A 25221-nucleotide genomic window follows, 5' to 3' on the forward strand; every position below is an offset into this window, starting at 1 on the left:
CAATCATAATTGAGTCCCTTCTTATCAAATCATAACTGTGTCCCTTCTTATCAAATAATAATTATGTCCCTTCTAATCAAATCATAATTATGTCCCTTATAATAAAATCATAATTATGTCCCTTCTTATAAAATCATAATTATGTCCCTTCTTATCCAATCATAACTGTGTCCCTTCTTATCAAATAATAATTATGTCCCTTCTAATCAAATAATAATTATGTCCCTTCTAATCAAAGCATAATTGTGTCCCTTCTAATCAAATCATAATTATGTCCCTTCTCATCAAGTCATAATTATGTCCCTTCTTATCAAATCATAACTGTGTCTCTTCTTATCAAATCATAACTGTGTCCCTTCTTATCCAATCATATTTGTGTACCTTCTTATCAAATCATAATTATGTCCCTTATAATCCAATCATAATTGTGTCCCTTCTTATCAAATCATAATTATGTCCCTTCTGATCAAATCATAATTATGTCCCTTATAATAAAATCATAATTATGTCCCTTATAATAAAATCATAATTATGTCCCTTATAATAAAATCATAATTATGTCCCTTCTTATCAAACATAATTATGTCCCTTCTAATCAAAGCATAATTGTGTCCCTTCTAATCAAATCATAATTTTGTCCCTTCTCATCAAATCATAATTATGTCCCTTCTAATCAAATCATAATTGTGTCCCTTCTTATCAAATCATACTTATGTCCCTTCTAATCAAATCATAATTATGTCCCTTCTCATCAAATCATAATTATGTCCCTTCTTATCAAATCATAATTATGTCCCTTCTTATCAAATCATAACTGTGTCCCTTCTTATCAAATCATAATTATGTCCCTTCTAGTCAAATCATAATTATGTCCCTTCTTATCAAATCAAAATTCAATGTGTCTTAAAGTCATATCCCGTCTTATCAAAAGACGAAAAACAAACATCTATCAAAGAAATTCGATTGTACAACAGCCTGGGTTGACAACTTGTTAAAGATATTAAATGAAAACTAGAAACACATTTTAACGCTTAATAAAATTTATTAAAATATAATATGCACTTACAGTAAGTATACCTGCAAAGGAAACTGTATTTGTCAAAGCAGTTCAGATAATGTTGTCTTATGTTAGTGGAAGCCACTTAAATTTAAACTTTTGATTTCGCAAAGTCTTTGTGACAAAGATACTGTTCCCTCAGCATCACACTGGTATTGCTACAGAGTGTACGTTTGTCGATCGCCTCTGTCATCACAATATTTGATTGACAACATGAAATTAACAAACTACAACGGAGTATTTACAAGGAAATTGTCATCCTGGGAAACTCACTCTCCATTTAACAAATACTTACCCTTATATTTAATTTGTGAATAAACTTAACATAAGTGTCAACAAATACATACAAAATTTCGTGGTTTAAATATCAAATGGCATTCATTTATTTGCGGATATTCTTTCAACAATTTTTTTATCGTCTCTGTTAAAATTGACAATTATTCTTAGTTTGCTTACAGAATCTCTACGCATTGCATATATGTTAGAGGGTAAGTCATTTCGTTGTTACTCATTTAAGGAATGTCAGAAGCTCACAACCTCTATTTTTCACCTTCCAAATTGGATATTGGTCCAATAATATTTAGGCATGTAAACTATACTTAATCACAACCGTCAGTAAGAGCTCATCAACAAAAGTATATCAATGTATTTACAACGCTTTTCAATTTTCAAACTACCATACAAAAAAAAATCAGTATATAAAAGGAATTCTTGAACTAAACTACGTCTAAATAATATGATTGAAATGGATGTTTTTTTAAAACGCTCACTTTATGAAAAATGTGACATGTAAGATATTTATTGAATTACACATTCCATAAAATTATCATTCCTGGTGATTCATTTCCACATTTGTATTTCACATTCACTAATTGAAACATTGGATTCGATGTCTGATGACGTCATGTGCTTCAATCCAACCAAACATGTTCACACGATGACCGCTTTGAAACACCACATGAGTACATTAACTGGCGTCAAGCCATTAAAAAGCATATAAAGCAATATATGAAAAACGTGTACACTATGGCGCGAATCGGCAACGTGGGTCAAGCGGTCAGCACCGAAAGTTGAGTCTCTTCATTACACAAGAAAAATCGAGGATTCCATTCGTCGATGACTCGGACACTTTACCAATGTTGCCTTGTGATCAGGTCGTACTGTCTATCTAAACTCGATGGTAAGAAAGCCTTTCTCGGCCTAAAACACATAACAATATAACCGTTTAGCACATGGAAGTTTCAGGTAAGTTATTGATAACGGATTCAACTACAAAGATCAGAAAAACTATTTCCAGGGGACTGAGCCTTATCAAAAACGTTATCGATAACACACTTTAAAATTTCTTTCAGATACGTTATTGATAACAGACTTATCTATCCTTATCCTGTAATTAATATTTTTAAGGAATCTGTGACATTATAAAATACCTTAGATGGGTCTAACAGTGAGAATCTACCGCCTCCACTGCTCCAGGTTGGGAAATTTGCAACAAGGTCTTCTTTCCTCTTGCTAGACTCATTCTTGTAATTCGACCCGAATATCTGCAGAAGAAAATCAATCACAATTTTACCATATAAACAAATAGACGAATAAAGCATATTTTACATATTTTGACGTTTTGTAACATACTGATTTTTTTATATTACTGGTTCAGACAATTGACAGGTATATCCGAAGATGCCAACATTTGGCATGGAGGTTACCGAGGGTTACTCTGATGGTGTAGTACGATTAAAAAGGAAAATATATAACAGACCAGGGCTTTCGGTGCTATGGCCTTAAAGGAGTCTCTATAAAATCGCAGGAAACTGTATTTCATCTATTTTATTTGATCTCGTGGTTTTAAAACATTCGACAAACAGAAGATCAATTTTAAAAATTTGGACAATTTCACAAACCTTATGCATCTAAACTAATATCATCGATTCTGGTGGAAGTATTTTTCTCTATTTTGTAAAATAACGCTCACCTTCATTTTTCCACCTGGCTGCAGGGTATAATCGGATGTGAATTCATACACTGCGTAGTAGGCAGTGTCGCCTTCCATCTGTCGGCATACCTTCCATCCGAGCAGGTTCATAGGCTGAAAATTGACACAGAACATTGAAGCTTTGCGTTCAGTAAAATGCGTCTACGTTTTCCACGCGTTTTGCAAGTATGCTATGGCGATGACCGTTTTATTCACGGTATCGTCAATGATATGTTCACCGGCGTCCTTTTTAAGTATGTCATATGTCTGGATAACTTTATAGACTGATTAAAACATACATGCGTGAACGTTAGAGATATAGACAATACAAGTTATAGAAGTTTTGAAAGGATTCCACTAGAATTATTAACACTATCTGAAATGAAGATCTGCCGGAGACAAACCTTCCTCCAAATATAGGGTGTCAACTAGTATCACTGTAATCAACCATATTTGATTTGCGATCAAAGGAGACACCTATATATGTATGATAAAGCTGTGTAATTTCATATCAAATATGACGATGACTATTTCCAGCATATTACAAAACGATTCAGCTATATTTTTTTACCTAAAATGTTTGAGAATTTCAGTTTCTTATATCATGTCAAGCGGAAAATGTTGGTGAATTGTTTTGAATACTGAGAAAACATTGTTCCATTCTACACAAAAGAAATTATTTTCACATAATAGATAAATACATTTTTTACATCACATTATCTTTTGGACTGCAATGTGTTTAACCTTATTATTCAACTTTTGCATGCTTGAATATTTTGATCTGAATCATATCAATTTTTATCAGAGACGATCAAAGCGTTGAACGGAAACAGAAAGAGGATGATAGTTAGGGACTATTCTAGCGTTAATATCACTTTAGGTATATGTGAACAGACCCTTAGAATCGTTCAGCGTAATCCATTTGTATTATTCAATAAATATTTGTACTGTGATATTTGACATCGATATTGTTCAGTATCGATCTGTTCTTGTATTAACTATAATATGTAACGTTAAGAATTCATTTTTTTCACTTAAGCTCTACTATAAGGAAACAAATATGAAAGTCCGTTGTATTTTGTATTTAGTTTACTACAAGGTTTTGTATAAATATACAATTGTAACTGTTAGCAAAAATATGAAAATATTGACATAACGAAATCATTGGAAATAAGTTCAAGTTCTTAAAACGATATAAAATTATTACGGAATGAATTTCATGAAAATGTGCAGCAAATATGTATACCTTCACCATATTAAAACAATATTTATAAAAACAACAGTGGTCGTTCTCATGATATGTTGTGTAAATAACGTGTGTGTTGTTATCACGACATAACTGTATATAATATGTGGAGTTGTTATCGCGACATACCTGTAGATACTATGTAGAGTTGTTATCACGATAAAACTGTAGATGTTATGTGGAGTTGTTATCGCGATAGAACTGTAAATACTATCTGGAGTTGTTATCACGATAGAACTGTAGATGTTATGTGGAGTTGTTATCGCGATAGAACTATAGATACTATGTGGAGTTGTTATCGCGATCAACTGTAGATACGATGTGGAGTTGTCATCACGATATAACTGTAGATATTGTTCAGAGCTGTTATCACGACATAACTGTATATACTATGTAGAGTTGTTATCACGACATAACTGTAGATACTATGTGGAGTTATTATCACGATAGAACTGTAGATATTATGTGGCGTTGTTATCACGACATAACTGTAGATGTTATGTGGAGTTGTCACAACGATAGGAACTGTCGATTCCTAATAGGGGTAGTTTCATTATGTAATGTAGGTAACGTGAATTTGTTATCATCACAATGGATCAAAGATGAAATGACAGCCAGGGAACACACGTACATGTAATGGTATATATAGATTGTGAGTAGACAGAAGTCGTGGTTTGAATGGGAATAGCTTACCTTTTGAGGCTGAGCGGCATTTCTCTATAAGCAAAGCTATGAAATTGTTAGTGCTAAGCTTTTCATGCTAAGTTTTTAATATTAGTGTCGTATAGTTGTAGTGTATGTATTGTAACTACTTCACACGTGCATTACGTGTATAAGTTCACGGGACTAGGAATCATGACTGTAATCGTAAAGATAGCTACACGGATCTGTTTGTATTTATGTTCTACATTAGTGCAGTTTGATCGAATGCATATGATTATTATACGATATGTTGTAGCATCAATGCCTCAAAGTAGGAAAAGCAATTTCAGATGTCAATATTTTCGTTAAAATTTATCATTTTAGTTTCCGTTTGCATACTAGGTTAAACAAAAATCTACATATGATTTAATTTACTTTCATCTTTACTTTACAATTGTCTTAAAGTCCCAAGATGTTTTAACGCACAATTGATGGATATGAAAAAGACTGTATATCAGGCCTTATTCAATAAAATGTCATACTTCACATTTAAGTGCATGTATACCCAACACCATACGTCTGACTTCTCCTGTAAGTCCCCATCAACTAAGCTCGTCAGGAACTACTTCTACGAATTGATATATGTTTTGACACAGCTATAACATGATGTCGGATGTGTTACAAAAGTCATGCTTACCCCTGATGGCTTCTTTTCCTTTGTACCGTAGGCAAGCGTAACAAAATGGCCACTGCCCTGAGCTTCTTCGATACAGAGGTGTCCTGTTGCCTTCTTCTTGATGAACACTTTACCCTCGGAGGAACTGCTGAACTGGCTACCACCACCCATGCCTGTTTAACAATTGATAGGAATGATAGCTCTTTGAAATAAAGAAATATTGGGGGTTGGGGGATGAATATCTAAGCAAATAATATCGCGCTTTTTATTAGCATAAAGCAGGCGGCACCCGGAATAAATCATGGAATATTTAGACTATATTGAATGAATTAAGTAATATCATCTGTCAATTTGTACGAATTTAAAAGCATATATTGCATTTTTATTTTATTTATTTATGATAATTATGAACATTATTGCTGTATTTTGACTATGTTAACTGTATTTTTATTTTCAAATTTTCCTGTCAAAATATATTTCTCTCCTTACTAAAATAAATCCTTAAAAAATAGTATAAATATTTAAATTATCATCAAAATACCCATATTATTAATTTAGTTTAACATACTAGCATATAAATATGAATTTTTGGCATTACATGTATATACGTACACTTGTCGATGTGCAATCATTGTTTAATATACAAAACCTGTCATCGGGATTTTTATTATAGATTTTCAAATGAAGACATCAAGTCTTTATGCAAATAAAATCAGACAGAAACAATCTATCAATAACTATATTCACAATCTGAAATGAGAGATAGGAAAAGAACGATTACTCTTGCATATCTATGAAACAGCTTTGGTAGCTCTTTTGACTAGCCTCTAGGCCTATCACATATTGTTAGTTAAAACACAATTAGTTTTGAGTTGTGTAACGCCAAGTGTAATGTGTCGTTGACAGTTCCATGCAAAACGCCACAAACAGACGGAACACATGAAACAGCAGGAGGTCCTGGTAACACAACAAAAATCTGTTCAAAGTTATAGATATTGATAATACAATCAATATATATTTAATATGTATAATATGCCTCATTTGTACATGTATTCAATACACACATATACATACCCCACATTTCTAGCAAAATCCCCCTACTTATATTGTACCCATTACAGTCCCGCATTCCTATGTTATTGTATACGTCTCCCAGTCTAACCTACATTACTCACATTCCTACTATAGTTCTCAATAGCATTCCTTCTAGTACCAACGAACATAGGCCTCAAAGGTCTCCTATATATTCCTCCAAAGTCTACCGTAATTTCCTCAAAGGTCTCCTATACACTCCTCCAAAGTCTACCGTAATTTCCTCAAAGGCCTCCTATACATTCCTCCAAAGTCTACCGTAAATACTGCGCAGTTCTAACGAGCATTCTTCGTGGTTTTTTTTTAATATATTCTTCCAATTTTAACATTCATGCTTAATTCAACACACATTCATCCCATTTCTTCCATATATTCATCCTATTATTAAATACGCTCCTCCCATGTTTTCATACACTCCTCCCATGTTTTCATACACTCCTCCCATGTTTTCATACACTCCTCCCATGTTTTCATAACTCCTCCCATTCTAACAAATGTTCCTCTTGTTGCATGTATATCTCCGATTCCTCCTGACATTTCTTCTGTTTTGATATAAATTCCTTTAATATTCTAACGTTATTCCCCATGTCCTTACGTAAAATCCCCCCTTTCTTAAGCATTTTCCTAAGAGCTCTAACGTGCATTCCTCATAACTCTTAACATCCAGTCTTTCCAACTAAAAATATACATTCCCGCATCTTTTAACACGGATTAATATCAGCTATTGTCTTTCATCAGTTTTAATATTGTATGTCTAGCAGTGTTTGGTGGTTGTTGGTGTTGTAACTACATGTTATGTACACTAAATATATTGGTAGGATTTGACGCGGAGGCTCTATAGCCGCTCCTCTAACTACACAACTTAACTAGTATATACCACACTTTATAGCTATGTTCACTATTGTTGTGGTGTGTCGGTCCGTTAAAATTTGTTGCAGTCTTTTGGGTGGATAGAGTTACTATTTTTACTACCATATAGACACATCCATGTACGATGTATCTGTGCAATGGTACTTCACCTGAGCTCTGTACGAATTGACCACCTTCCTCAAATCCACTGCCTTCACCATATCCACTGCCTCCACCATATCCACTGCCTCCGCCCATTCCGCTTCCACCAAATCCACTGCCTCCACCCATTCCACTTCCACCTCCGCCAATACTGCTGGAAGTGCTTTGGCTAAAGTGCCCCCAGTCTTGGAGAAGAAATGTATTTATTCTCACGGTGTTTTCAGATAAGTACAATTGCTTTGAAATAGTAAACTTACGGTATAAAGTGTAGCTCGACTGATTGTTTCAAAGAATTCTTTTGCATAATCCATCACATAATAAACCTCAAGTTCATGCGTTCTTCTATTTTGCTGTCACCGTCAGCAATGTCATGCTACAGCCAGTAAGCGATCATTCCAATAAAGCGTGTATTATACTTACCGGTAAATAGGGTTGCCTCCCTTTACGCGTTTGATAGCAATTCAATATTTGATTTATCAATCCATATTTAACGACTTCGCGCGCATACGATATTGATCAACTCCCGAAGTTCTCATTTATAACTATTTGTTATTTTTTTATCCTGATGATATCATTTTCACGTTTAATTGATCGTTTTGTCGCTTTTACTGACAGTAACCTACTTTGTGAATATCATGTGATGCCATGTACTGCTGTACTAGATGTATGTTTCGTGTTGTCTAGCCCATTGCAACGAAATAGGACTTAAGTCGTTTAACGCGTTTGCAAAACTTGTTCGTATATCATTATTATTAGTTAACTTTTTCAATTTACATTTGGCAATTCCTCTCATAAACGTTATGTTCAAAATTGCTGTCATATTCTCATTATATTGTTTTATAGCACTAATAGAAGCGATATTTGTCGTCAATAATTTTCAAAAAGCGAATCTTTGTAGCTTGCTGAACCTTAAGCATTCGAACATTGATAGGAATGTTATTTTCCGTTGGTGTTACGATGGTGTATTGTACGCTAATCCTGGTGGTGTGGTTGTAGGTTGGATCACGTAGTTGTCTCCCCCTGTCCATCAAGACTGGTTATCTTTCTTCAGTATGCAGCGCATTCCGTTAGTACAGCAAACATATCCGGCAGCATGCGTTCAAGCCGTATATTGTCGTGACCACAGCCAGGAAAGCTTGATGTAACTATCTGATGATTTCGTGGTATTTACACTGCCACTTGAAAGCGTGATATAGTCAGTGTCCCCACACAGTTAGTATAGGTAACACTGAATCCAAGCATGAAGATAAAATCCACTAAACTAAGGATTCAGATTATCGTCTTAATCCACAACCTAGCGTTGTGTTTCAGCAGCCACTCTGACCGTTGTTACTGGGCCAAAAGTTCAATTTGCGGTACTAAAGCACCTCATTCTCACTCTAACTTTCTATATAGCCTGTCAGGTACAGGATATGTGCTTACTAAAAATGTGTTAAGTAGTATTTTGCTTATTTTTCTAACCATTCATTTGATAGCATTGTACTTTAGCTAGGATATAGGTAAAGGCAAATGTTGTAATGAGCAATCAAGCCGTGTTTTATAGTCTACGGATACCTTTCCTAAACTAATTGATAAAGGGGCCTAACACTAAAATCCTACTACGGATTTTTGATTGTTTTCTACCTTTTATACGTAGTTTTCGCAATATCAACGCTATTGATTCGTCGGAAAAAGTTTTGTATTTGTTTCGTGTCATATAAATAGTTGTTTGTTTGAAATACGGTTGCAATATTGTCAAAATATTATCGTTCTTAACTTTGAATATTCAAAATACGATCAATTAATATTTTGATTGGTACAATTTTGTAATATACAAATTTTGAAAGGTTGATATAATTATTAAATGTAGGTAGATATAGTTACAACACATTATATGACAGATAATGAGCAAACAGTAGAACCTCGTCAATCCGGAAAACTCATCCGATATTTACATTTTCCGGAATGGTATCGGAGATTAACCAATGGACTGGGTTAGACTGTAACAAATGCATGCCCTTTTTTGGATAATACTTGAATTAGTAGAGAACATACGACATTCAAATTTGCTTCCGTGTTAGTCTTGATTACACTTGCTAAACTATCACGCATGTGAACATGTAAAAAAATAAAGGTTTCCCAGACCAAAATAATAAAATAAAAATAATAGAAAAACGTGTGTTTTAGTTAGGAACATTATTTAAATATGTGATTAAACAAAAATGAAAATGAAAAAAAAAATACTCAAAGGAATTCAATGTTGCATAATTCACGAACAAACCAAAACAATATTTGTTTTGAAAATATAACGATTAAAGATTAATTCAGCTAAACGAACGACTGGGCTTTATAATTATGCGTTTAAACTGAGAAACCTTGAACAACACACACAAAACGATACACATACATACAGAAAATAGTAGGCGTCCAAGGCAAAATTGCCATCACCTTCGGGTGCAGTTTCTTGAGTTTCTAAACTAAGCCTGTGTTTCTTGAATTATTTTTGGTATTTTATATGACATATGAACATGTGAAATGACGGTGATAAACACGCATGATCCGTCTAGCAACCACGATTTCATTGGAGTATATATTGCCGAAAATATATCAAAAGACACCGTACTATCATGAATGCAACATACGATATATGGACCAAAATAATTCAAGAAATGAAGCTGGTCGTTTTCAACAAAATATGGATATTTCCAAAACGTTCGTAAATTTGTTAAATATCTGACCGTCAACCATCAAACCATGCTTTACGAAACATCTTGGGAACATCATATTTTGTTATATGAAAACAACTTTGAAACTACAGCTGCTTGCTAGCATTGTTTTGCTGAACAATTATAGCATATATAAAAATGCATTTTGCGTATTTCCACGATTTTATTTTCAAGATATACTAATAAATGTATAAGCAACAAACAATGCCAAAAATGCAATATATCAAGTATGCATAACTGTGTATTGCTCTGCTCTTCCCCTTGATATTCGACATTACAACTTTCACCAGTCCTTGTTAGTATCGTTTGGTAACATTAAGGGTACTTTAGCATGCTTTTGTCAACAATGACGCCTGTGTTCCCACTATAGATGCAACTGTAAGCAATGTCTCTGGACGTATGATCAAGTTCAATAGTAAATGATTATGTAAGTGAGTAAAAGTCTACTAGTATCACATAGAGATGTGTGTCGTAGGCAAGGAAAAAAGGCACAATAATATAACACAGGCATAATATGGAAACTGTTCACTAGAGAGGTTAATCGGACTACAATTTTCTGTATGCATTGACATGTATACATATAACTCTTGATAACGCCACAGAGAACTACGTTAAAATGGATTTGACTACTAACTGCTGCTAGTTTGGACAAGGTCATTCAAACTGTCTGCTCCCCTGCTTCGAGCGCCGGATGAATCAGAAACGAATCGCTCCATGCTGCAAACGAACACATACACATATTAATTTGTTAGCTCAAACTTAGTATTCAAATCGCCAGAGCTTTGCACCCATTAGTTCAAAGTTGTGTTTTAAACAAATTTCAAGATTAACATCTAGTTCTAAATCAGTAGATTCCATCTGCTTTGTTTTCAGATGCAATTCCTGCTGTGTAATATTAACCAAATGACTATCAAAAAGATCTTTCTAAAATTTGAAATGAAACTTGCAACATGTTGCAAGTTAAGATAAAGTAAGGTTAGATTCCTTTGAAAGACAACTTTAGAATATCTAGATCTAGCTAAAATTATGAACAAAAACATTAGGACATACAAACCAGTTAATAAACGTATAATTTTTCAAAATGTCACGGCAACACATGTAAGGCATCTGCATACAGCTTTTAAAACAAGCCGTTAATATATAACAGTTGGTTATCACCTATTCGCAAGAAAGTCCATTAGTTCGTTTCCAAATCACAAGATCTCACCAAGTACTAAACCTGATTCGGTTGTACTACCACGCTGGTTCACATTGATCTGCTGCGTGCTGTCTTGGTTCATAAGACTTTGGGCGAGGAGTAAGCTGTTATTACAAATATCGTTACATTTTTATACATTGTGCCTACAATAACGTATTACACTGATACCGGACAAAGGTAAATATGCACTTGTTCTTACTGATTTTTTTATAGACAAACCAATGCACATTTTAACACATAACACAAGCATGAAGCGTCGAAGATGTGTGCGATACACGGCAATTGATAAAAAAAAACAGATTTTGAGGTGCATACATTACAATTGTATTGCATCTATACAAACGATTATGAGCATTTATTATTACTCGAGACTCTCTGCATTCCTTTTCATAACACTATGATTTGAATTTTACCAACAAGGAAATAACTGAAATGATGATCTGTCAAATTGTCTTTTAAAATAAAAGAAAAATTCAAGATCAACGACTTTGAAAATTGAAGAGGAAATCCAAACAGATTGTCTCGGCGAGGTTCTGTATGTTTTAATCTATAATGTCTGGGAAATTTAAACCATCACCAGATATATTAATTGCCATTATTTACAACGTTGTAGCATGGTTTAAAAGTATTATATATATTTAAAATTTCTCCGTTATTACATGTCTCTGTGTTATTACTGTTTACCTGTCTTCCTCGCCTTCCAACAATCTCCTGTATGTAGCGATCTCTGTCTCCAGGCTCAACTTTTGATCCTGAAGTTCACGGAACCTGTTTAGAAGATCAGTCATCTCACAGGTAAGGGATTCAATAGTGGCCATATGGTCACACCTGTCTTGCTCATACCTTTCACGCGCTTCTGACATTTCATCAGACAGTTTTTCGTTTTCCATTTTCAAAGCGTTCAACTATAAGTAAAATAGTATGTTCATAAATTAAAGAGTAGGCAGAAAGAACAGCAACACTTTTTTAACATCGTAAGGGCTATTGAAGGTAAATATAGAATGCATGTATTGTTTTCAAAATGTAAGCTTGATTAATTAAGGAATGACTATATGTAAGTAAAAATAAGTCAGCCTTTATAAGCTAGTTCATTTCAATGTTACTTTTAATATATAAACCAATAACGCGTGCAGGGTATAAGAAATTTCCTCGTTTTACCATACAATATGTTTTGCAATTTGTCTTCTGTTCAACTACGCTTTCATTTCACTACAACTTTCATAATCTAAAACGAATTATATACGTGCATATTACGTATGTGTTGAACCATTATTTGTCAAGTCAACATGTATTGAATACATTCTGCCCCTCTTAGACCTATACTTTCGACAGTTATAAAATCTTGTCTCTTACTTTTGCATTCAAGTCCGCGATGAGGGGTCCTTGATCGACATGTTTGTTCTTCAGCCTTGAGATCTCCGACTCGAGCTTAACAATGTTGGCGTTGTCCTTCATCTGACCAGCGTTAATCTGTTGCATCTGCATATCAAATACAGAAATATTCATTTTCTGAATGGTTATCATCATGTTAATACATTGTGTCTTTGAATATTTACGTTTTATATCTTTCTTTCTTTTAGAAATTGAATAATGGATACAGAATTAATAAAGATTGAAATTTTATATTGGAGTTATTTTCAAATACATGTGTTTGTAATAAAATTGAATCAAATTGGGAAAATGTGGAAAATAATTACTAATTTTATCTTTAAAGGACGCCGGCAACTAAATGCTATTTTCTAGTACCTGTGAATCATATCTAGCCGCGAAATCCTGTTTGATTCTTGCCAGCTCGATATCGTTGTCTTCCTGCAGCTGTTTGATGCATGAGGTAATCTCCCCCTTCCACAGATTTTTGATGTCAAGCTGACCGACATCTGTATTTATAAGTTTTTTCAGCTCTTCATTCTCCTGTGAATGTTAAATAACTCAAATAAAGCACATATGATGATGATCATCAAACTTTAACATTTCAACACGACAACGAGAATAATTCACGTACATTTGGTTTGGTTTAATTTTGTTTAACGTCCTATAACAGCTAAGATCATTTAAGGACGGCCACTCATGTGTGCAAGATGCATGCGTGAAGTGTACGTGTGTGTATTTTGGGAGACTGCGAATAAGTTTACCTTAGTTAAACAACCAATAAGGAAGTCTCGCTCTTCAACCGCTAGGTTTCTATCTAACTCCGCCTCAATTCGCAGCCTGCACTCTTCCTCCAAGTTCTGAAATGAAAAGGAAATGTTATCATTACTTTGTTTCCCTTTGCTTGTTCAGATTGTCGATATCACGGTTATCATAAACCACGATATTATTAGGGAAATAGTCATCGTTCTCATTGCACACGATATCAGATTATTCTTAAAGTAACCTTTGACACATTTTGGATGCAAATGGTACTAGATGTACATGTGTAAATTAAGTTCATATGGAATACCTTTCGGGCGTCGTCCAGGTTCTGTTTGTGGTCTTGTATGTTCATCTTTAGACGTTTAATTTCATCTTCCTGCGTACCAACTGTACGTCTGAGGGTGCCGTTTTCTCCTTCCATATCACCCACTTGGGTATTCAAACGCTCGATCTGCTTAATACGAGCTGCTATTTCGCCTTCAAGGGTTTCATTCCTGAAACATAAAAAGTTATATTGCATGTATAAGGACAGTAAGGATATAGATATGTGTATTTTCCCTCCTTTCAAAATGCTACCAAAGCATCTTTTTAATCAGTTTACCAATATGTCCTAACCAGTCGGAAAATGTTTTTGTTTTTTTTGTCAAAAAAAACATTCGCGATGTGGGAATTTGTTTCATTAAGGAAGTAATGTATGATATGTTATTATTGTTATTATTCCTTTATGCTATTGGAATGTCTCAATACTTTAAAAAAAATGAACTAGATCGTTTAAGAAATTTTCCATGGTGCTTTAACATTTTTTTTTATGTTAAAGCTTCTTCAACAGATGATGGATATGATGACTGTGATATCATGGTAATTTTATATCGACACAAAAGATACATTTGTTACACCCTAACAAGTAAACAAACAACGCTTAGGGCTGAATTGTTGTATTTACTTTATCAACTGATTTTATATAAACGATAACACCGATTGTTTATTATTTCCAAAGGTTTCTCCATTCAATAGTCGTGCCCTCTGGGGTTTCTTCGTCTGAACCTAAAGGTATCAAATTGACAGTTTTCTCATTGCTAAAACAGATTTCGCAAAAATAATGCGTCTATGACAAACACCAAGCAATATAAGGATTGTATCTGATTGAATGAAGTTATACCGCTCAGCTGTTTAAATGTGACGTCACATGTGCGTGTAGCTTGCATACATCCAGTGTTACTGCAGTTTTTATAATGAACGTTGACATGACTAATAGATAAGCATTTTCTAATGCTCCGGTTGATAAGCCTATATCATACATTGTCATGTAACATTAAGTATAATATAACTATTAACTCCTTATATACTGAGATTAATTAGAATTCACCAATTTCTTCATATATATTTTTTAAATATACAATGCGGTTACTTTAAAGTGTCATAGTTAGATCGGATGACAATTAAACATTCTTTGTTCCTCAGGTGGATTGATTACTCAAATAACATTAAAAGAATCCAAGTGCATAGCGCTGACAGAGCAGTTTTGGCGTGAAGAATTTTTTGTCGAAAGATTGGAAACGCATCATCGATCAAACTGTATTGATCGCATCATTTACCTGATACTAACTCCGCCTGTATGATCCACTGGCGTAAGCGAGATGTATGATAGCGGGCTGTCATTACACATCGTATCAGCAGTAACACGTTGAAACAAATAGCTTCATCATTTTATTGAACGAGTGTTTTTTATAGAAACAACAAAATATATAAACGTTCACAATAATAAAGTATATCAAACGTAAACCCCATGTAACATGGTAAGCCGTTGTATACATTGTACTAGAATCTACGCGACTATGGACGATACATGATACAACATCATACTATAACTGTAAAACACAAAATAAAATCTGTCGTTTGTCCTGTTACTGTCTTTGGGTATCGTTCTTGTAAATGTCAGTCAGCGTGACAAAAAAAGTCCAGTATAAGAAAAGGGATCAATGACATTCACCAAAGGTTTTTGTATTCCTCGTGGTGACTATTGATAGTATCGGTATTGGCATAACAATCACTCGGGTGTCCAATTCTAATGTGTGCACTGATCTGTCAGGTCAACACTGCTTACCTAGGCAGTTAGTTGGGGGGGGGTGGGGGTAGACATATTCATGTGTAATATCTGTGTGTACTGAAAACCCATGCTTTGTCCTGACATTTCTATAAGTCATGACTACCTCGTACCTAAAACACCTGTTTCTCTATGCAAGGAATTCACGGACTTAATAAAAACCTTCATTCACCCTGATAGCAAACGACCCATTTGTGTTAATTGTACAATGACTAACATTGATACCGCAGTATGAATGAAATGAAAACACTCAATATTATCAATCATAATGTCTTTTGAACTCAAGTAATCCCATTCTCGAGCTAACTCTGATATTACAAGAAAAACGTTCTTTCCTTCTTTAATATTATGCTAAAAAATCACTTATACACAAAGTATATATAAAATTGCTGAGGTTCATATAACATTTTATTCATTAATGAATAAAAAAAACTATAATTATAACTATAATCGGCGTTATATCACAACTTGTGATCCTTATATTTCCTGTTAGTGATTGATTTATAACGAAGGGGTTGTGTCAGTCCCAGTCTCGATGAAACCAACATCAAGCAAGCGCGAGACGATGATGTGTCGTTGTTTTACAGGTAAAGCTGGCTAAAGTTCACGTTTATTTTAAGATATGACCCCGTCTGCTTTAATATGATTAACATTTAGAATGAGACCTGTGTCGTCTGTTACGTGTGTGTCATCGACATTTTATCCTAAGAGGAGTGAACATAAGAATAACATGATTTTATAATTATCAGAGATATAAAAACACTACCATGATTTTAAAGCGAATCTCTGAGCTATAAATCATATTAGGTTTCTAGCAACCAGAAAGACATGATATGCATGCCACGCCGAGCTTCTTATAATTAGAGGTCGATCGTGATATAATTATATGTATATTGACATCATAAAATCCATTTACAGTATGTGTTCATTGACGTGATCGAACTAGTTTATATTCATGTTCCTTATTTCTTCCCTGCACTGACTTTTTTATGATATCTCTTAAAGACAACACAAAACGATTATCAAGATAAGTACGTATATAAATTTGCTAGTCGTTTGTGTCTGCGCCCAACCATTGCTACTTGTCGACGAAATGTTAATATAAGTTATGCCATCATTATACCTTCTCTGACACCAAACGTCTTTTTTTACGACAGATCATTTTCTGGTGAAGTTTTTGTTCTTAAGATATTTTTTTTTATTTGAACAAATGAAGAAAATAGATGAAAGATTCAAACTTAATAGTTGTGTGTGTTTTTTTATTATATGTTTATGTATTTATTGAATAAATCTTGATAGATCTGCGATAGGTTGATATTCAGAGTGAGAGATATGTATTGTTGATGATGCTCACATATGGCAGTAGCTAACGTCTTATTAGTGGAGGTAAGGTTTATGATGTCTGTCCGAAGATCGATCGACAGTTGTAGCGTGATGGCGCAGTGAAGTGTAGGCCTGCATTATAGATGTCTGTGTTTGTGCTATGCGGCAAACACATTACCGTAATACTTACGACAAATCATATAGTACACAGACTCAAACGACGATCACTTATCGGCGATGACAGTTTTAGGGAAACGAATAACAGTATTTCTACCTTAGTACAAGTATTTTACTCTCGTGGTGTATGTTTATATCATAATATGGCTTACACAAACATTGAAGACATCAGAGAGCTATGATAATGCAAATGAACTATTTATGTATTAAGTATATCACAGGGATGACACTTCGTTCATTTCGTTGGTCTCTATGGACGATAATTGCATAATATCAGTTGAATATCTAACTGCCATCGTCAAATTTCGAAATCGGTATGCAAATGGACGATAATAAGTATTTATGATATGGCTTAATTACTCAAGAACAGGATTCAGACGTGAAAAGCAAACAATGTAATATGTTCATTCATTAGGTCTTAGTCGACAGGAAGTTTAAATTAGTATCATTGCTGCAGACCCTGCATCATGCATTACCATGTTTGTCATGGCAACCCGCTTCGTTTCGAAAAGGGGCGTGACACTGCAGTTTGACGCAGACAATATGGAAACCAAGGATACAAAATCTCCTATAAACCAGATCTACCAACATTAAACCGAAACAAATAGCAGTTTCTTTCCAAAGCATGCTGTCATGCAAGTCCAGCTACGTTTTTTCTCCTTTTTGAGTCATAACAAAATGGCTAGCTGCAGCATGCTTATAATATGTTAATAAGTGGCTATTGATCTGATCACGGAAGTCTGCTAAGTTAAGTCTAACTTTCAGTGATACCAGTGTTAATGAGACATCATAACGTTTACAGCCACCGACAACTATCGGTTTACTTTACCTAATGAGAGGAGTTGTAAAATAAACATACCTTTTCTCCTCATCGTCTACCACATCCTCTAAAGTGGCTATTCTAGGAGCTAAACGGGCCTTTTCAGTTTCTACGTCGGCAATAACCTTTCTGCACTCATCCAATTCTTGTTGGTACAATTCTTTTATAGAAGAGCCATCGAAAATCTTCTTCTTACGTTCTGCCTCTAACTCGATAACAAGCGCCTTATTCTGGGCTTCCAGAAACTTACTGGTTTCTATATGCTTGCCCAACTTCCTGTTCAAATCTTGGATTGCGGTTTTTTCCTTGGCCCGGGCGTCTATAACCATGTTAACTCCTGATGACGACATTTGTTTGGCGGCTCCTAGCTGTAAGTTTGAAGAAGCTCCTCCCATCATATTGAAGGACGACTTGAATCCCCCTCCCGCGGAGTTACGGGCGGACATACCCATCCCTCCCCCGGAGACTCGGTTAATGACAGTGGTGTGAGTGCTCACAGTTGGGGGACGCTTTTTCCTAAGTTCAGCCGTTGACTCAGACATGTTGAATTCGGGTGCTTTCGGAACTAATTAGAAAATAAAACTTCCCAAAAGCAAGAATATCTCCAATCTCAGCGATTAGACACAATATAAGCTATTCGCTTGGTCTTTTTATCCTAAACTGCAACAGTCCTTCTGACAAACTGGAATCGGCCCTTGTCCCCAACTCAGTCCGCTCTCACAGAACAGTTCCACAATCCAACGCTCACTGCCGTTGCCTGCACAGCTCTCCAGACTATATAACAGCAGCAAGGCGAACCAGGTGAAGTATCGTCTGCTAGTGCCAACATTATTGGTTTTTCTTGTGAATATTTAAATATGTTCAGGCTGACCTAGCGGGACCTATGCATTGGTAGAAGGCAAGGACTAGTAGGATACGGGTGACCTGCTATAAATAGCATATGACACTTGTCTTGCTTAAGTATTTGGATATTCAATATTTTGTCATTTCATTATTTTGCAAAATGGCATATCTTTTTCTGACAAAGAAATGCTGAAAGCATTTATGATGCAAAGTAATACACAAGCACACACACATATATATATATATATATATATATATATATATCACAAGGTCAGCATAGGATCAAAAATCCTAAATTAATTTCAACAAGAAAAATTCAGTGAAGAACTAAGGGGAATGCTTCAAGAAAAGCGAAAACTGTTGAATCGATATGCAAACTAGAGGAGAAACAGGGTAATCGTGATGTTAAGTCTGCAACACATGTAATAATAATAAAAAAAGAATGATAGTACAGAAGTGTAAACCAAAACCGCATTTCGTACTCTTAATCGATAAACTTGGTCAAAATATTAACATAGAAAAATGCTATAATGGCCACTGAAAAAGTACTAGGGAAATAGGTCCAGGCGCTCCGGAAGGGTAAGCGTCTTCTGTTTTATCGACGACACCCAACATATAAACCTAGGTCTAATCCAAGAGCTGAAGATGAAGCACAAAAGGTGTTTTCTGGCTGCTGAGAGTTACTTAACTTGTCCATGTACCACCATTGTGCATAACTGGCAGTGGTCCTGTGTTCGAAGACTACAGTAAGTCTTTTAAACATCGCGTTTTCTTTGTTCAAATCATTAAAATGGTGTATGCTATCACAATAGTATAGCCACAACAGTCATAAGCATGTCAGGAAAAGGTCAGTTTAATGAGTTGCAACATCACATATTGCATAGCTGCCATTCCAAAATAACTGTTTGTTCATATTGTTATTTTTTATTTATTTCTGGACTTAACTTTTCATTTTACTTGTAATGCAGTTTCATCCACTATTTCTTTTCAAAAAGAAAAAACAATATATAATTGCACTTATTATCATTGCAATTGACTTACATGCAACTGTTGTTATTATCATGGTGTTGCAGCTGTTTTGTCATTGTTTTCATGTCACTTAACAGTGTCGTTGTTTTACAGGCAGCACAGACTGATATTAAGGCAGAGAGTTTTGTAGTTAACTGTATAAACATATGACATTACCTGATAACATACATAATTAGTATTCATTTTACATCTCTCGCATAATTTCCGTGAGATCAACCGTCATTTTGATCATAAGGTTATTGCACTCTTCTAGATCAGTCTAGCACACTTTCGAACGATCTTCAAAAACATATGCTTCATTCTGCTGCCATTTTAAAGAATATAAGACCAAAAGTTTATCACCATGGCAACACCCCATCTAACCCTTCTGTTATTAAGATCTCGACTTTCTTCTTCAATGGCATCATTCTCCAGACTTCCTACATTGTCTCTTTTGAGATGTCCTTCATGAATATGAAGCATTTCATGAACCTTTTCTGACCTTTTCCCTGAAGGGTTTTGCCAATTAAAAACACGTAACGCTGGTGCTTATGATTTATCATTGTCCTTCCCAAGTCTGAATCAGAACGACTGCTCATTTAACTTTTTAGATTTGTTTTGATTAAACTGTTCTGTTAGCATAATGTTTGGTTGCCCAATTACACGCTATGTAGTTTTGACCTGGTCACACACACAGGTGTATCTGACCCTGACTTTAATCCTAAACAGACGTAAGATTCCTATCTAAAAGAAGCCAAGTTAGATAAAAATAAGTGTATAGTAACATCACATGATTACTGGTATTGCCAGTAAAATTCAACGCTATAAAATAAAACTTTCGAATAGGAAAAAAATAGAGTAGGTAGTTCAAACGACATTTGACACTTTTAAAACCCTGTGCTTGTTTTTCGTCTATTTTATCTGGTGTTTGTCACAGGTTCATTCATGCATGTCTAAGTTTTTATTATTGTGTTTGTCAATCCATTTCCTTTTATGTGGTATCTAGTAACCTATATAGGAACAATACACCTACAATACACCAGCAGTGTCTCATAAAACATTCATGTTCTCGAAAACTGTATACTAGCAGTCGATTTGGCCTGTGAAGGTGAAACTGCTTGCCATAGAGGACACATGGTTTGTCTCGCTGTTCCGCCTGGCTGCACACTACAATTAACTGCATCAATGAAAGCACGCTAATAGATATGCATCAAATTATGAGGGTTTTTTGGTAATAAATTGTACAGGCTGTCGTCCGTGATGATTCGTGATGAAATATCCTGTTGACTGCATGTTACAGCTTATGAACCGTGCGAGAAATTTACCAGAGATCCATGCATATGCTCGAATGTGCAGAATTGCAACAGGGTTTAGTGACAATTTCTGATCAATCATTAATGTTTTTAATTATGATTTTATTGGCTGTTTATTCTTTTGGGATGAGGGTGTTCAGGGGGATGTTTGTTTATAAAACAAATCATCAGAACGTCGCATGAAACAGAATAACATATACTACAGATTAAATGCGGAAACAAAGTGCAGTCAGTCGATACGACAAACCAAGAAATGATTGAGAAGTAAAGCAAAACGAAGGTTATCCTCCATCTCCTTAAAACCCGGAGTCAAAATCATGAGCTTCAGTAAGGTGAAGGTTTGTTTTCCCGAAATAGGGTATCCACCTGCTGATGTTTGTTAAGTAAGCTTGTTGTTGGATTTTCATCCTGAAGTGTTGCAAGTTGTATTGAGTTAGAAAAGGAAATCACATTGAAAGAAAATATAACAAACTACAGATACATCTTGTAAAATATGATATATATATATCTATTTCTCAAATATTCAAAATAGCACACTACATACGACTACGCACAAGTCAATGACAGATTGGCCACAATCATCCTGTATACGTTGATGTAAGCGGCATCGGGTAAGGTCAAACATCGTTTACGTTATCATCCAAAAGACATTTTTATATCTTCTCAAAAGTCTCGGTAGTTAATATATATACATATGGTATACTGATCCACGACGTCGTCTTAATTAAAACTTGAGCAAATAGCCTATGTTATAAACCGCTTTATCAGCTATTGTTGTGTAGGAAATGCATATAGTCGGTGGTATTTCAATTCATTGTATATGGTCAAGTTTGTTATACATGGGCTAACATAACCCGTCTGGTTCAGTGGTGTGTGGTGTAACGTGAAATCCAACATGTATGGACAGTTAAGTAATTCTAAAGCCCTTTCAAGTGATCTTACGTTGGTACATAAATGCTTGTCCTGACTAACGAATTCTTGTTAGCATTGGTATTTCATTGGACATTGGTCAGTATGTGGACATGGATTGACATAGGTTTTTGTTGTTTTTATGGGAAGGGGAGTTCCATGGACGGAGTTGGTGGGATGTTTGGTTGTTTATATGCGGTGGTATATTCATGGAATTCTATATATAGTAATTTATAAGTTTATATCCATTCAACATATCCACACAAGTAAACAGACATAGTAACAAACATTTAATATGACATACATTAACCAACCGTCCGTACTGGTCAGTCAGACAGCGTCGTATTTCAGTTATAATAATAATAATATACAACATTTGATATAGCGGCCTATCTAGCTAACATTAGCCACTCTAAAGCGCTTTACATTACTATAGATATACAATTAATACAATTAGGATATACAATTTTTGAGGAATTCGAAGAAGCTGCCTTATCAGGTGCTAACTACTAGTCATATGCCACCTGGCTAATACCTCCATATGTGTGTATGATTGCGTATGTGCTGGAGATGTATTGTGTACTTACACTGCAGCGTTATGATCTTATATAACCTAATTAAAAGTTGAATAACTCAAATTATATTGAAACAAATAAAATTTCGCTTGAGAAGATTTTTGCACGCAAAGTTCTCATTACTGTTATTTCTAATGCTCATATACATTCAAGTCCAATGTTCGCATCACTGTCATTTATAATGCTCATATACATTCAAGTCCAATGTTCGCATCACTGTCATTTATAATGCTCATATACATTCAAGTCCAAAGTTCGCATCACTGTCATTTATAATGCTCATATACATTCAAGTCCAATGTTCGCATCACTGTCATTTATAATGCTCATATACATTCAAGTCCAAAGTTCGCATCACTGTCATTTATAATGCTCATATACATTCAAGTCCAATGTTCGCATCACTGTCATTTATAATGCTCATATACATTCAAGTCCAAAGTTCGCATCACTGTCATTTATAATGCTCATATACATTCAAGTCCAATGTTCGCATCACTGTCATTTATAATGCTCATATACATTCAAGTCCAAAGTTCGCATCACTGTCATTTATAATGCTCATATACATTCAAGTCCAATGTTCGCATCACTGTCATTTATAATGCTCATATACATTCAAGTCCAAAGTTCGCATCACTGTCATTTATAATGCTCATATACATTCAAGTCCAATGTTCGCATCACTGTCATTTATAATGCTCATATACATTCAAGTCCAAAGTTCGCATTACTGTCATTTATAATGCTCATATACATTCAAGTCCAATGTTCGCATCACTGTCATTTATAATGCTCGTATACATTCAAGTCCTAAGTTCGCATCACTGTCATTTAAAATGCTCATATACATTCAAGTTCAAAGTTTGCAGCACTGTCATTTATAATGCTCATATACATTCAAGTCCAATGCACAACAGTTCTGACACCAGTTCATGTAAGGAACATGTGCCTGTATTTATGTGACGTCATCATAAATGGGCGTTGCTGTAACATATGTATCTAGTATGACTTAAAACAGTCTTTGTCCATTGTTGTATAAATGTATGTTTGTTTTTAATGATGAAATTACATTTTCCGATATTTTTTAGCTATACTAGAATTGTTAGTCTGGAAATCATTTGGGTTTCCTACTTTGTCTATAGCTTATATATGAAACATGCCGGCGGTTATACTTTATGCATATTAACTACTTTTTAATTAAATTTCCTTGAAATGCGTCGAATTCGGATTATTATTTATCAAATAAAAGAGCACACTGAGAAACGTATGTGAAAATTGTGCTATTCAAGGTTTTGTGTCGCCTAATAGTAAGTATCAATGTAAACATTTCGTTGTCGGACTACCAGTTAGGATATTAACCTTTCCCGTGATGACACGGGGTGTTGAAGCGTGGCCTCGTCAATGGGTTATAAATAAGTAATATCAGCACAAAACAAAACAAGACAAGCATATATAAACGGCTAAAAATCAATATAATGAAATGTTTTACATGTTTCGTCACAAAATTAAATATGTTTACGGCAGAAATTGCTTGTAAATACGCAACCATGTTCTGATGGAAGTAATGTATCGTTTGATGTTTATATTGAGATGATATAAAGGGACGGACGGACGGACGAACGGACGACTTATATGAACAGAGAGACGGGGATAGAGGCAGAGAACGTAGTAAAATATACATCAAATAATCTTATAAAGAAGAAAGGGAAAAACGACTTACAGCTTGCCGATATCGTGGACCTGGTCCTCCAAATTGGCGATTCGAGCGGAAGCTTCGGCCTTATCCTTGTCCGCTTGGGACACCCTGTCCTTGTAAGCTTCTATCTCCTGAAGGCACTGTTTTTCAATATCGGTACGGTCCAGGTTCTTTTTCCCTCTAAGCATTTCAAGTTCGTGAAGAAGAATCTTGTTTTGGGCAGACAGGAACTTTTCTGTTTCCACTCGCTTCGCCAATTTCCTGTTGCATTCTTGGATAGCTTTCTTCTCCATTATGTTCTTATCCTTCACTCCCTGAATGTGTTCGCTTGTTACAGAGCTGGCGCTTCCAGGAGGCAAACGGACACCTCCACCCATGGACATACGAGACATGGACATAGAACCTCCTCCCATCATGCTTCCTCCCATGCTTCCCATGCCTCCCATGGACAAGCGTCCATGGGGTCCAGCTGTGGTTGTCCTGCGGATTACAATCCCCTTGTCGTGGGATCCGAGCTTTGCGGTGTTTTTCGACATTTTTGTACAATAAAGTTATTTAACCAAAATGAATTGTTGTGTCACTTTTCAGTTAAATCCTGTTTTGTTGGAAAAGAAAAATCCCAAAAAGTTAGTCCAACCCCGCTGGCAACAATCACACACAGTAGCGACGCGCACCGTTCAGTAGTCCCAACACACTGACGCAGGTTTGTCGAGGATCG

General features: G+C 35.1%; 1 protein-coding gene across 4 annotated transcripts; it reads right to left on the bottom strand.

Annotated features, from left to right (window-relative positions):
- Nucleotides 1–1022: 1022 nt before the first annotated feature.
- LOC110452468 (retrograde protein of 51 kDa-like) lies at nt 1023–25221 on the bottom strand. Of its 4 annotated transcripts, none has more exons than XM_021501024.1 (12): nt 24528–25220; nt 14040–14226; nt 13732–13827; nt 13346–13510; nt 12953–13078; nt 12284–12504; nt 11036–11118; nt 7705–7881; nt 5615–5766; nt 3030–3143; nt 2488–2601; nt 1023–2257 (listed from the first exon to the last, which is right to left on the bottom strand). In XM_021501024.1, exons 1-12 carry the CDS (start codon nt 25037–25039, stop codon nt 2222–2224), a joined length of 1983 nt encoding a protein of 660 aa, XP_021356699.1. In that variant the 5' UTR covers nt 25040–25220; the 3' UTR covers nt 1023–2221. The 4 variants fall into 4 exon arrangements, with proteins under 4 accessions (XP_021356699.1, XP_021356700.1, XP_021356701.1 ...); XM_021501025.1 differs by lacking the exon at nt 24528–25220 and adding an exon at nt 18196–18902; XM_021501026.1 differs by lacking the exons at nt 7705–7881; nt 11036–11118 and adding an exon at nt 11609–11703 and having other exon boundaries at nt 24528–25221.

Source organism: Mizuhopecten yessoensis, unplaced genomic scaffold (genome assembly GCF_002113885.1).
Source record: "Mizuhopecten yessoensis strain PY_sf001 unplaced genomic scaffold, ASM211388v2 scaffold6697, whole genome shotgun sequence".
Lineage (NCBI taxonomy): Eukaryota > Metazoa > Mollusca > Bivalvia > Pectinida > Pectinidae > Mizuhopecten > Mizuhopecten yessoensis.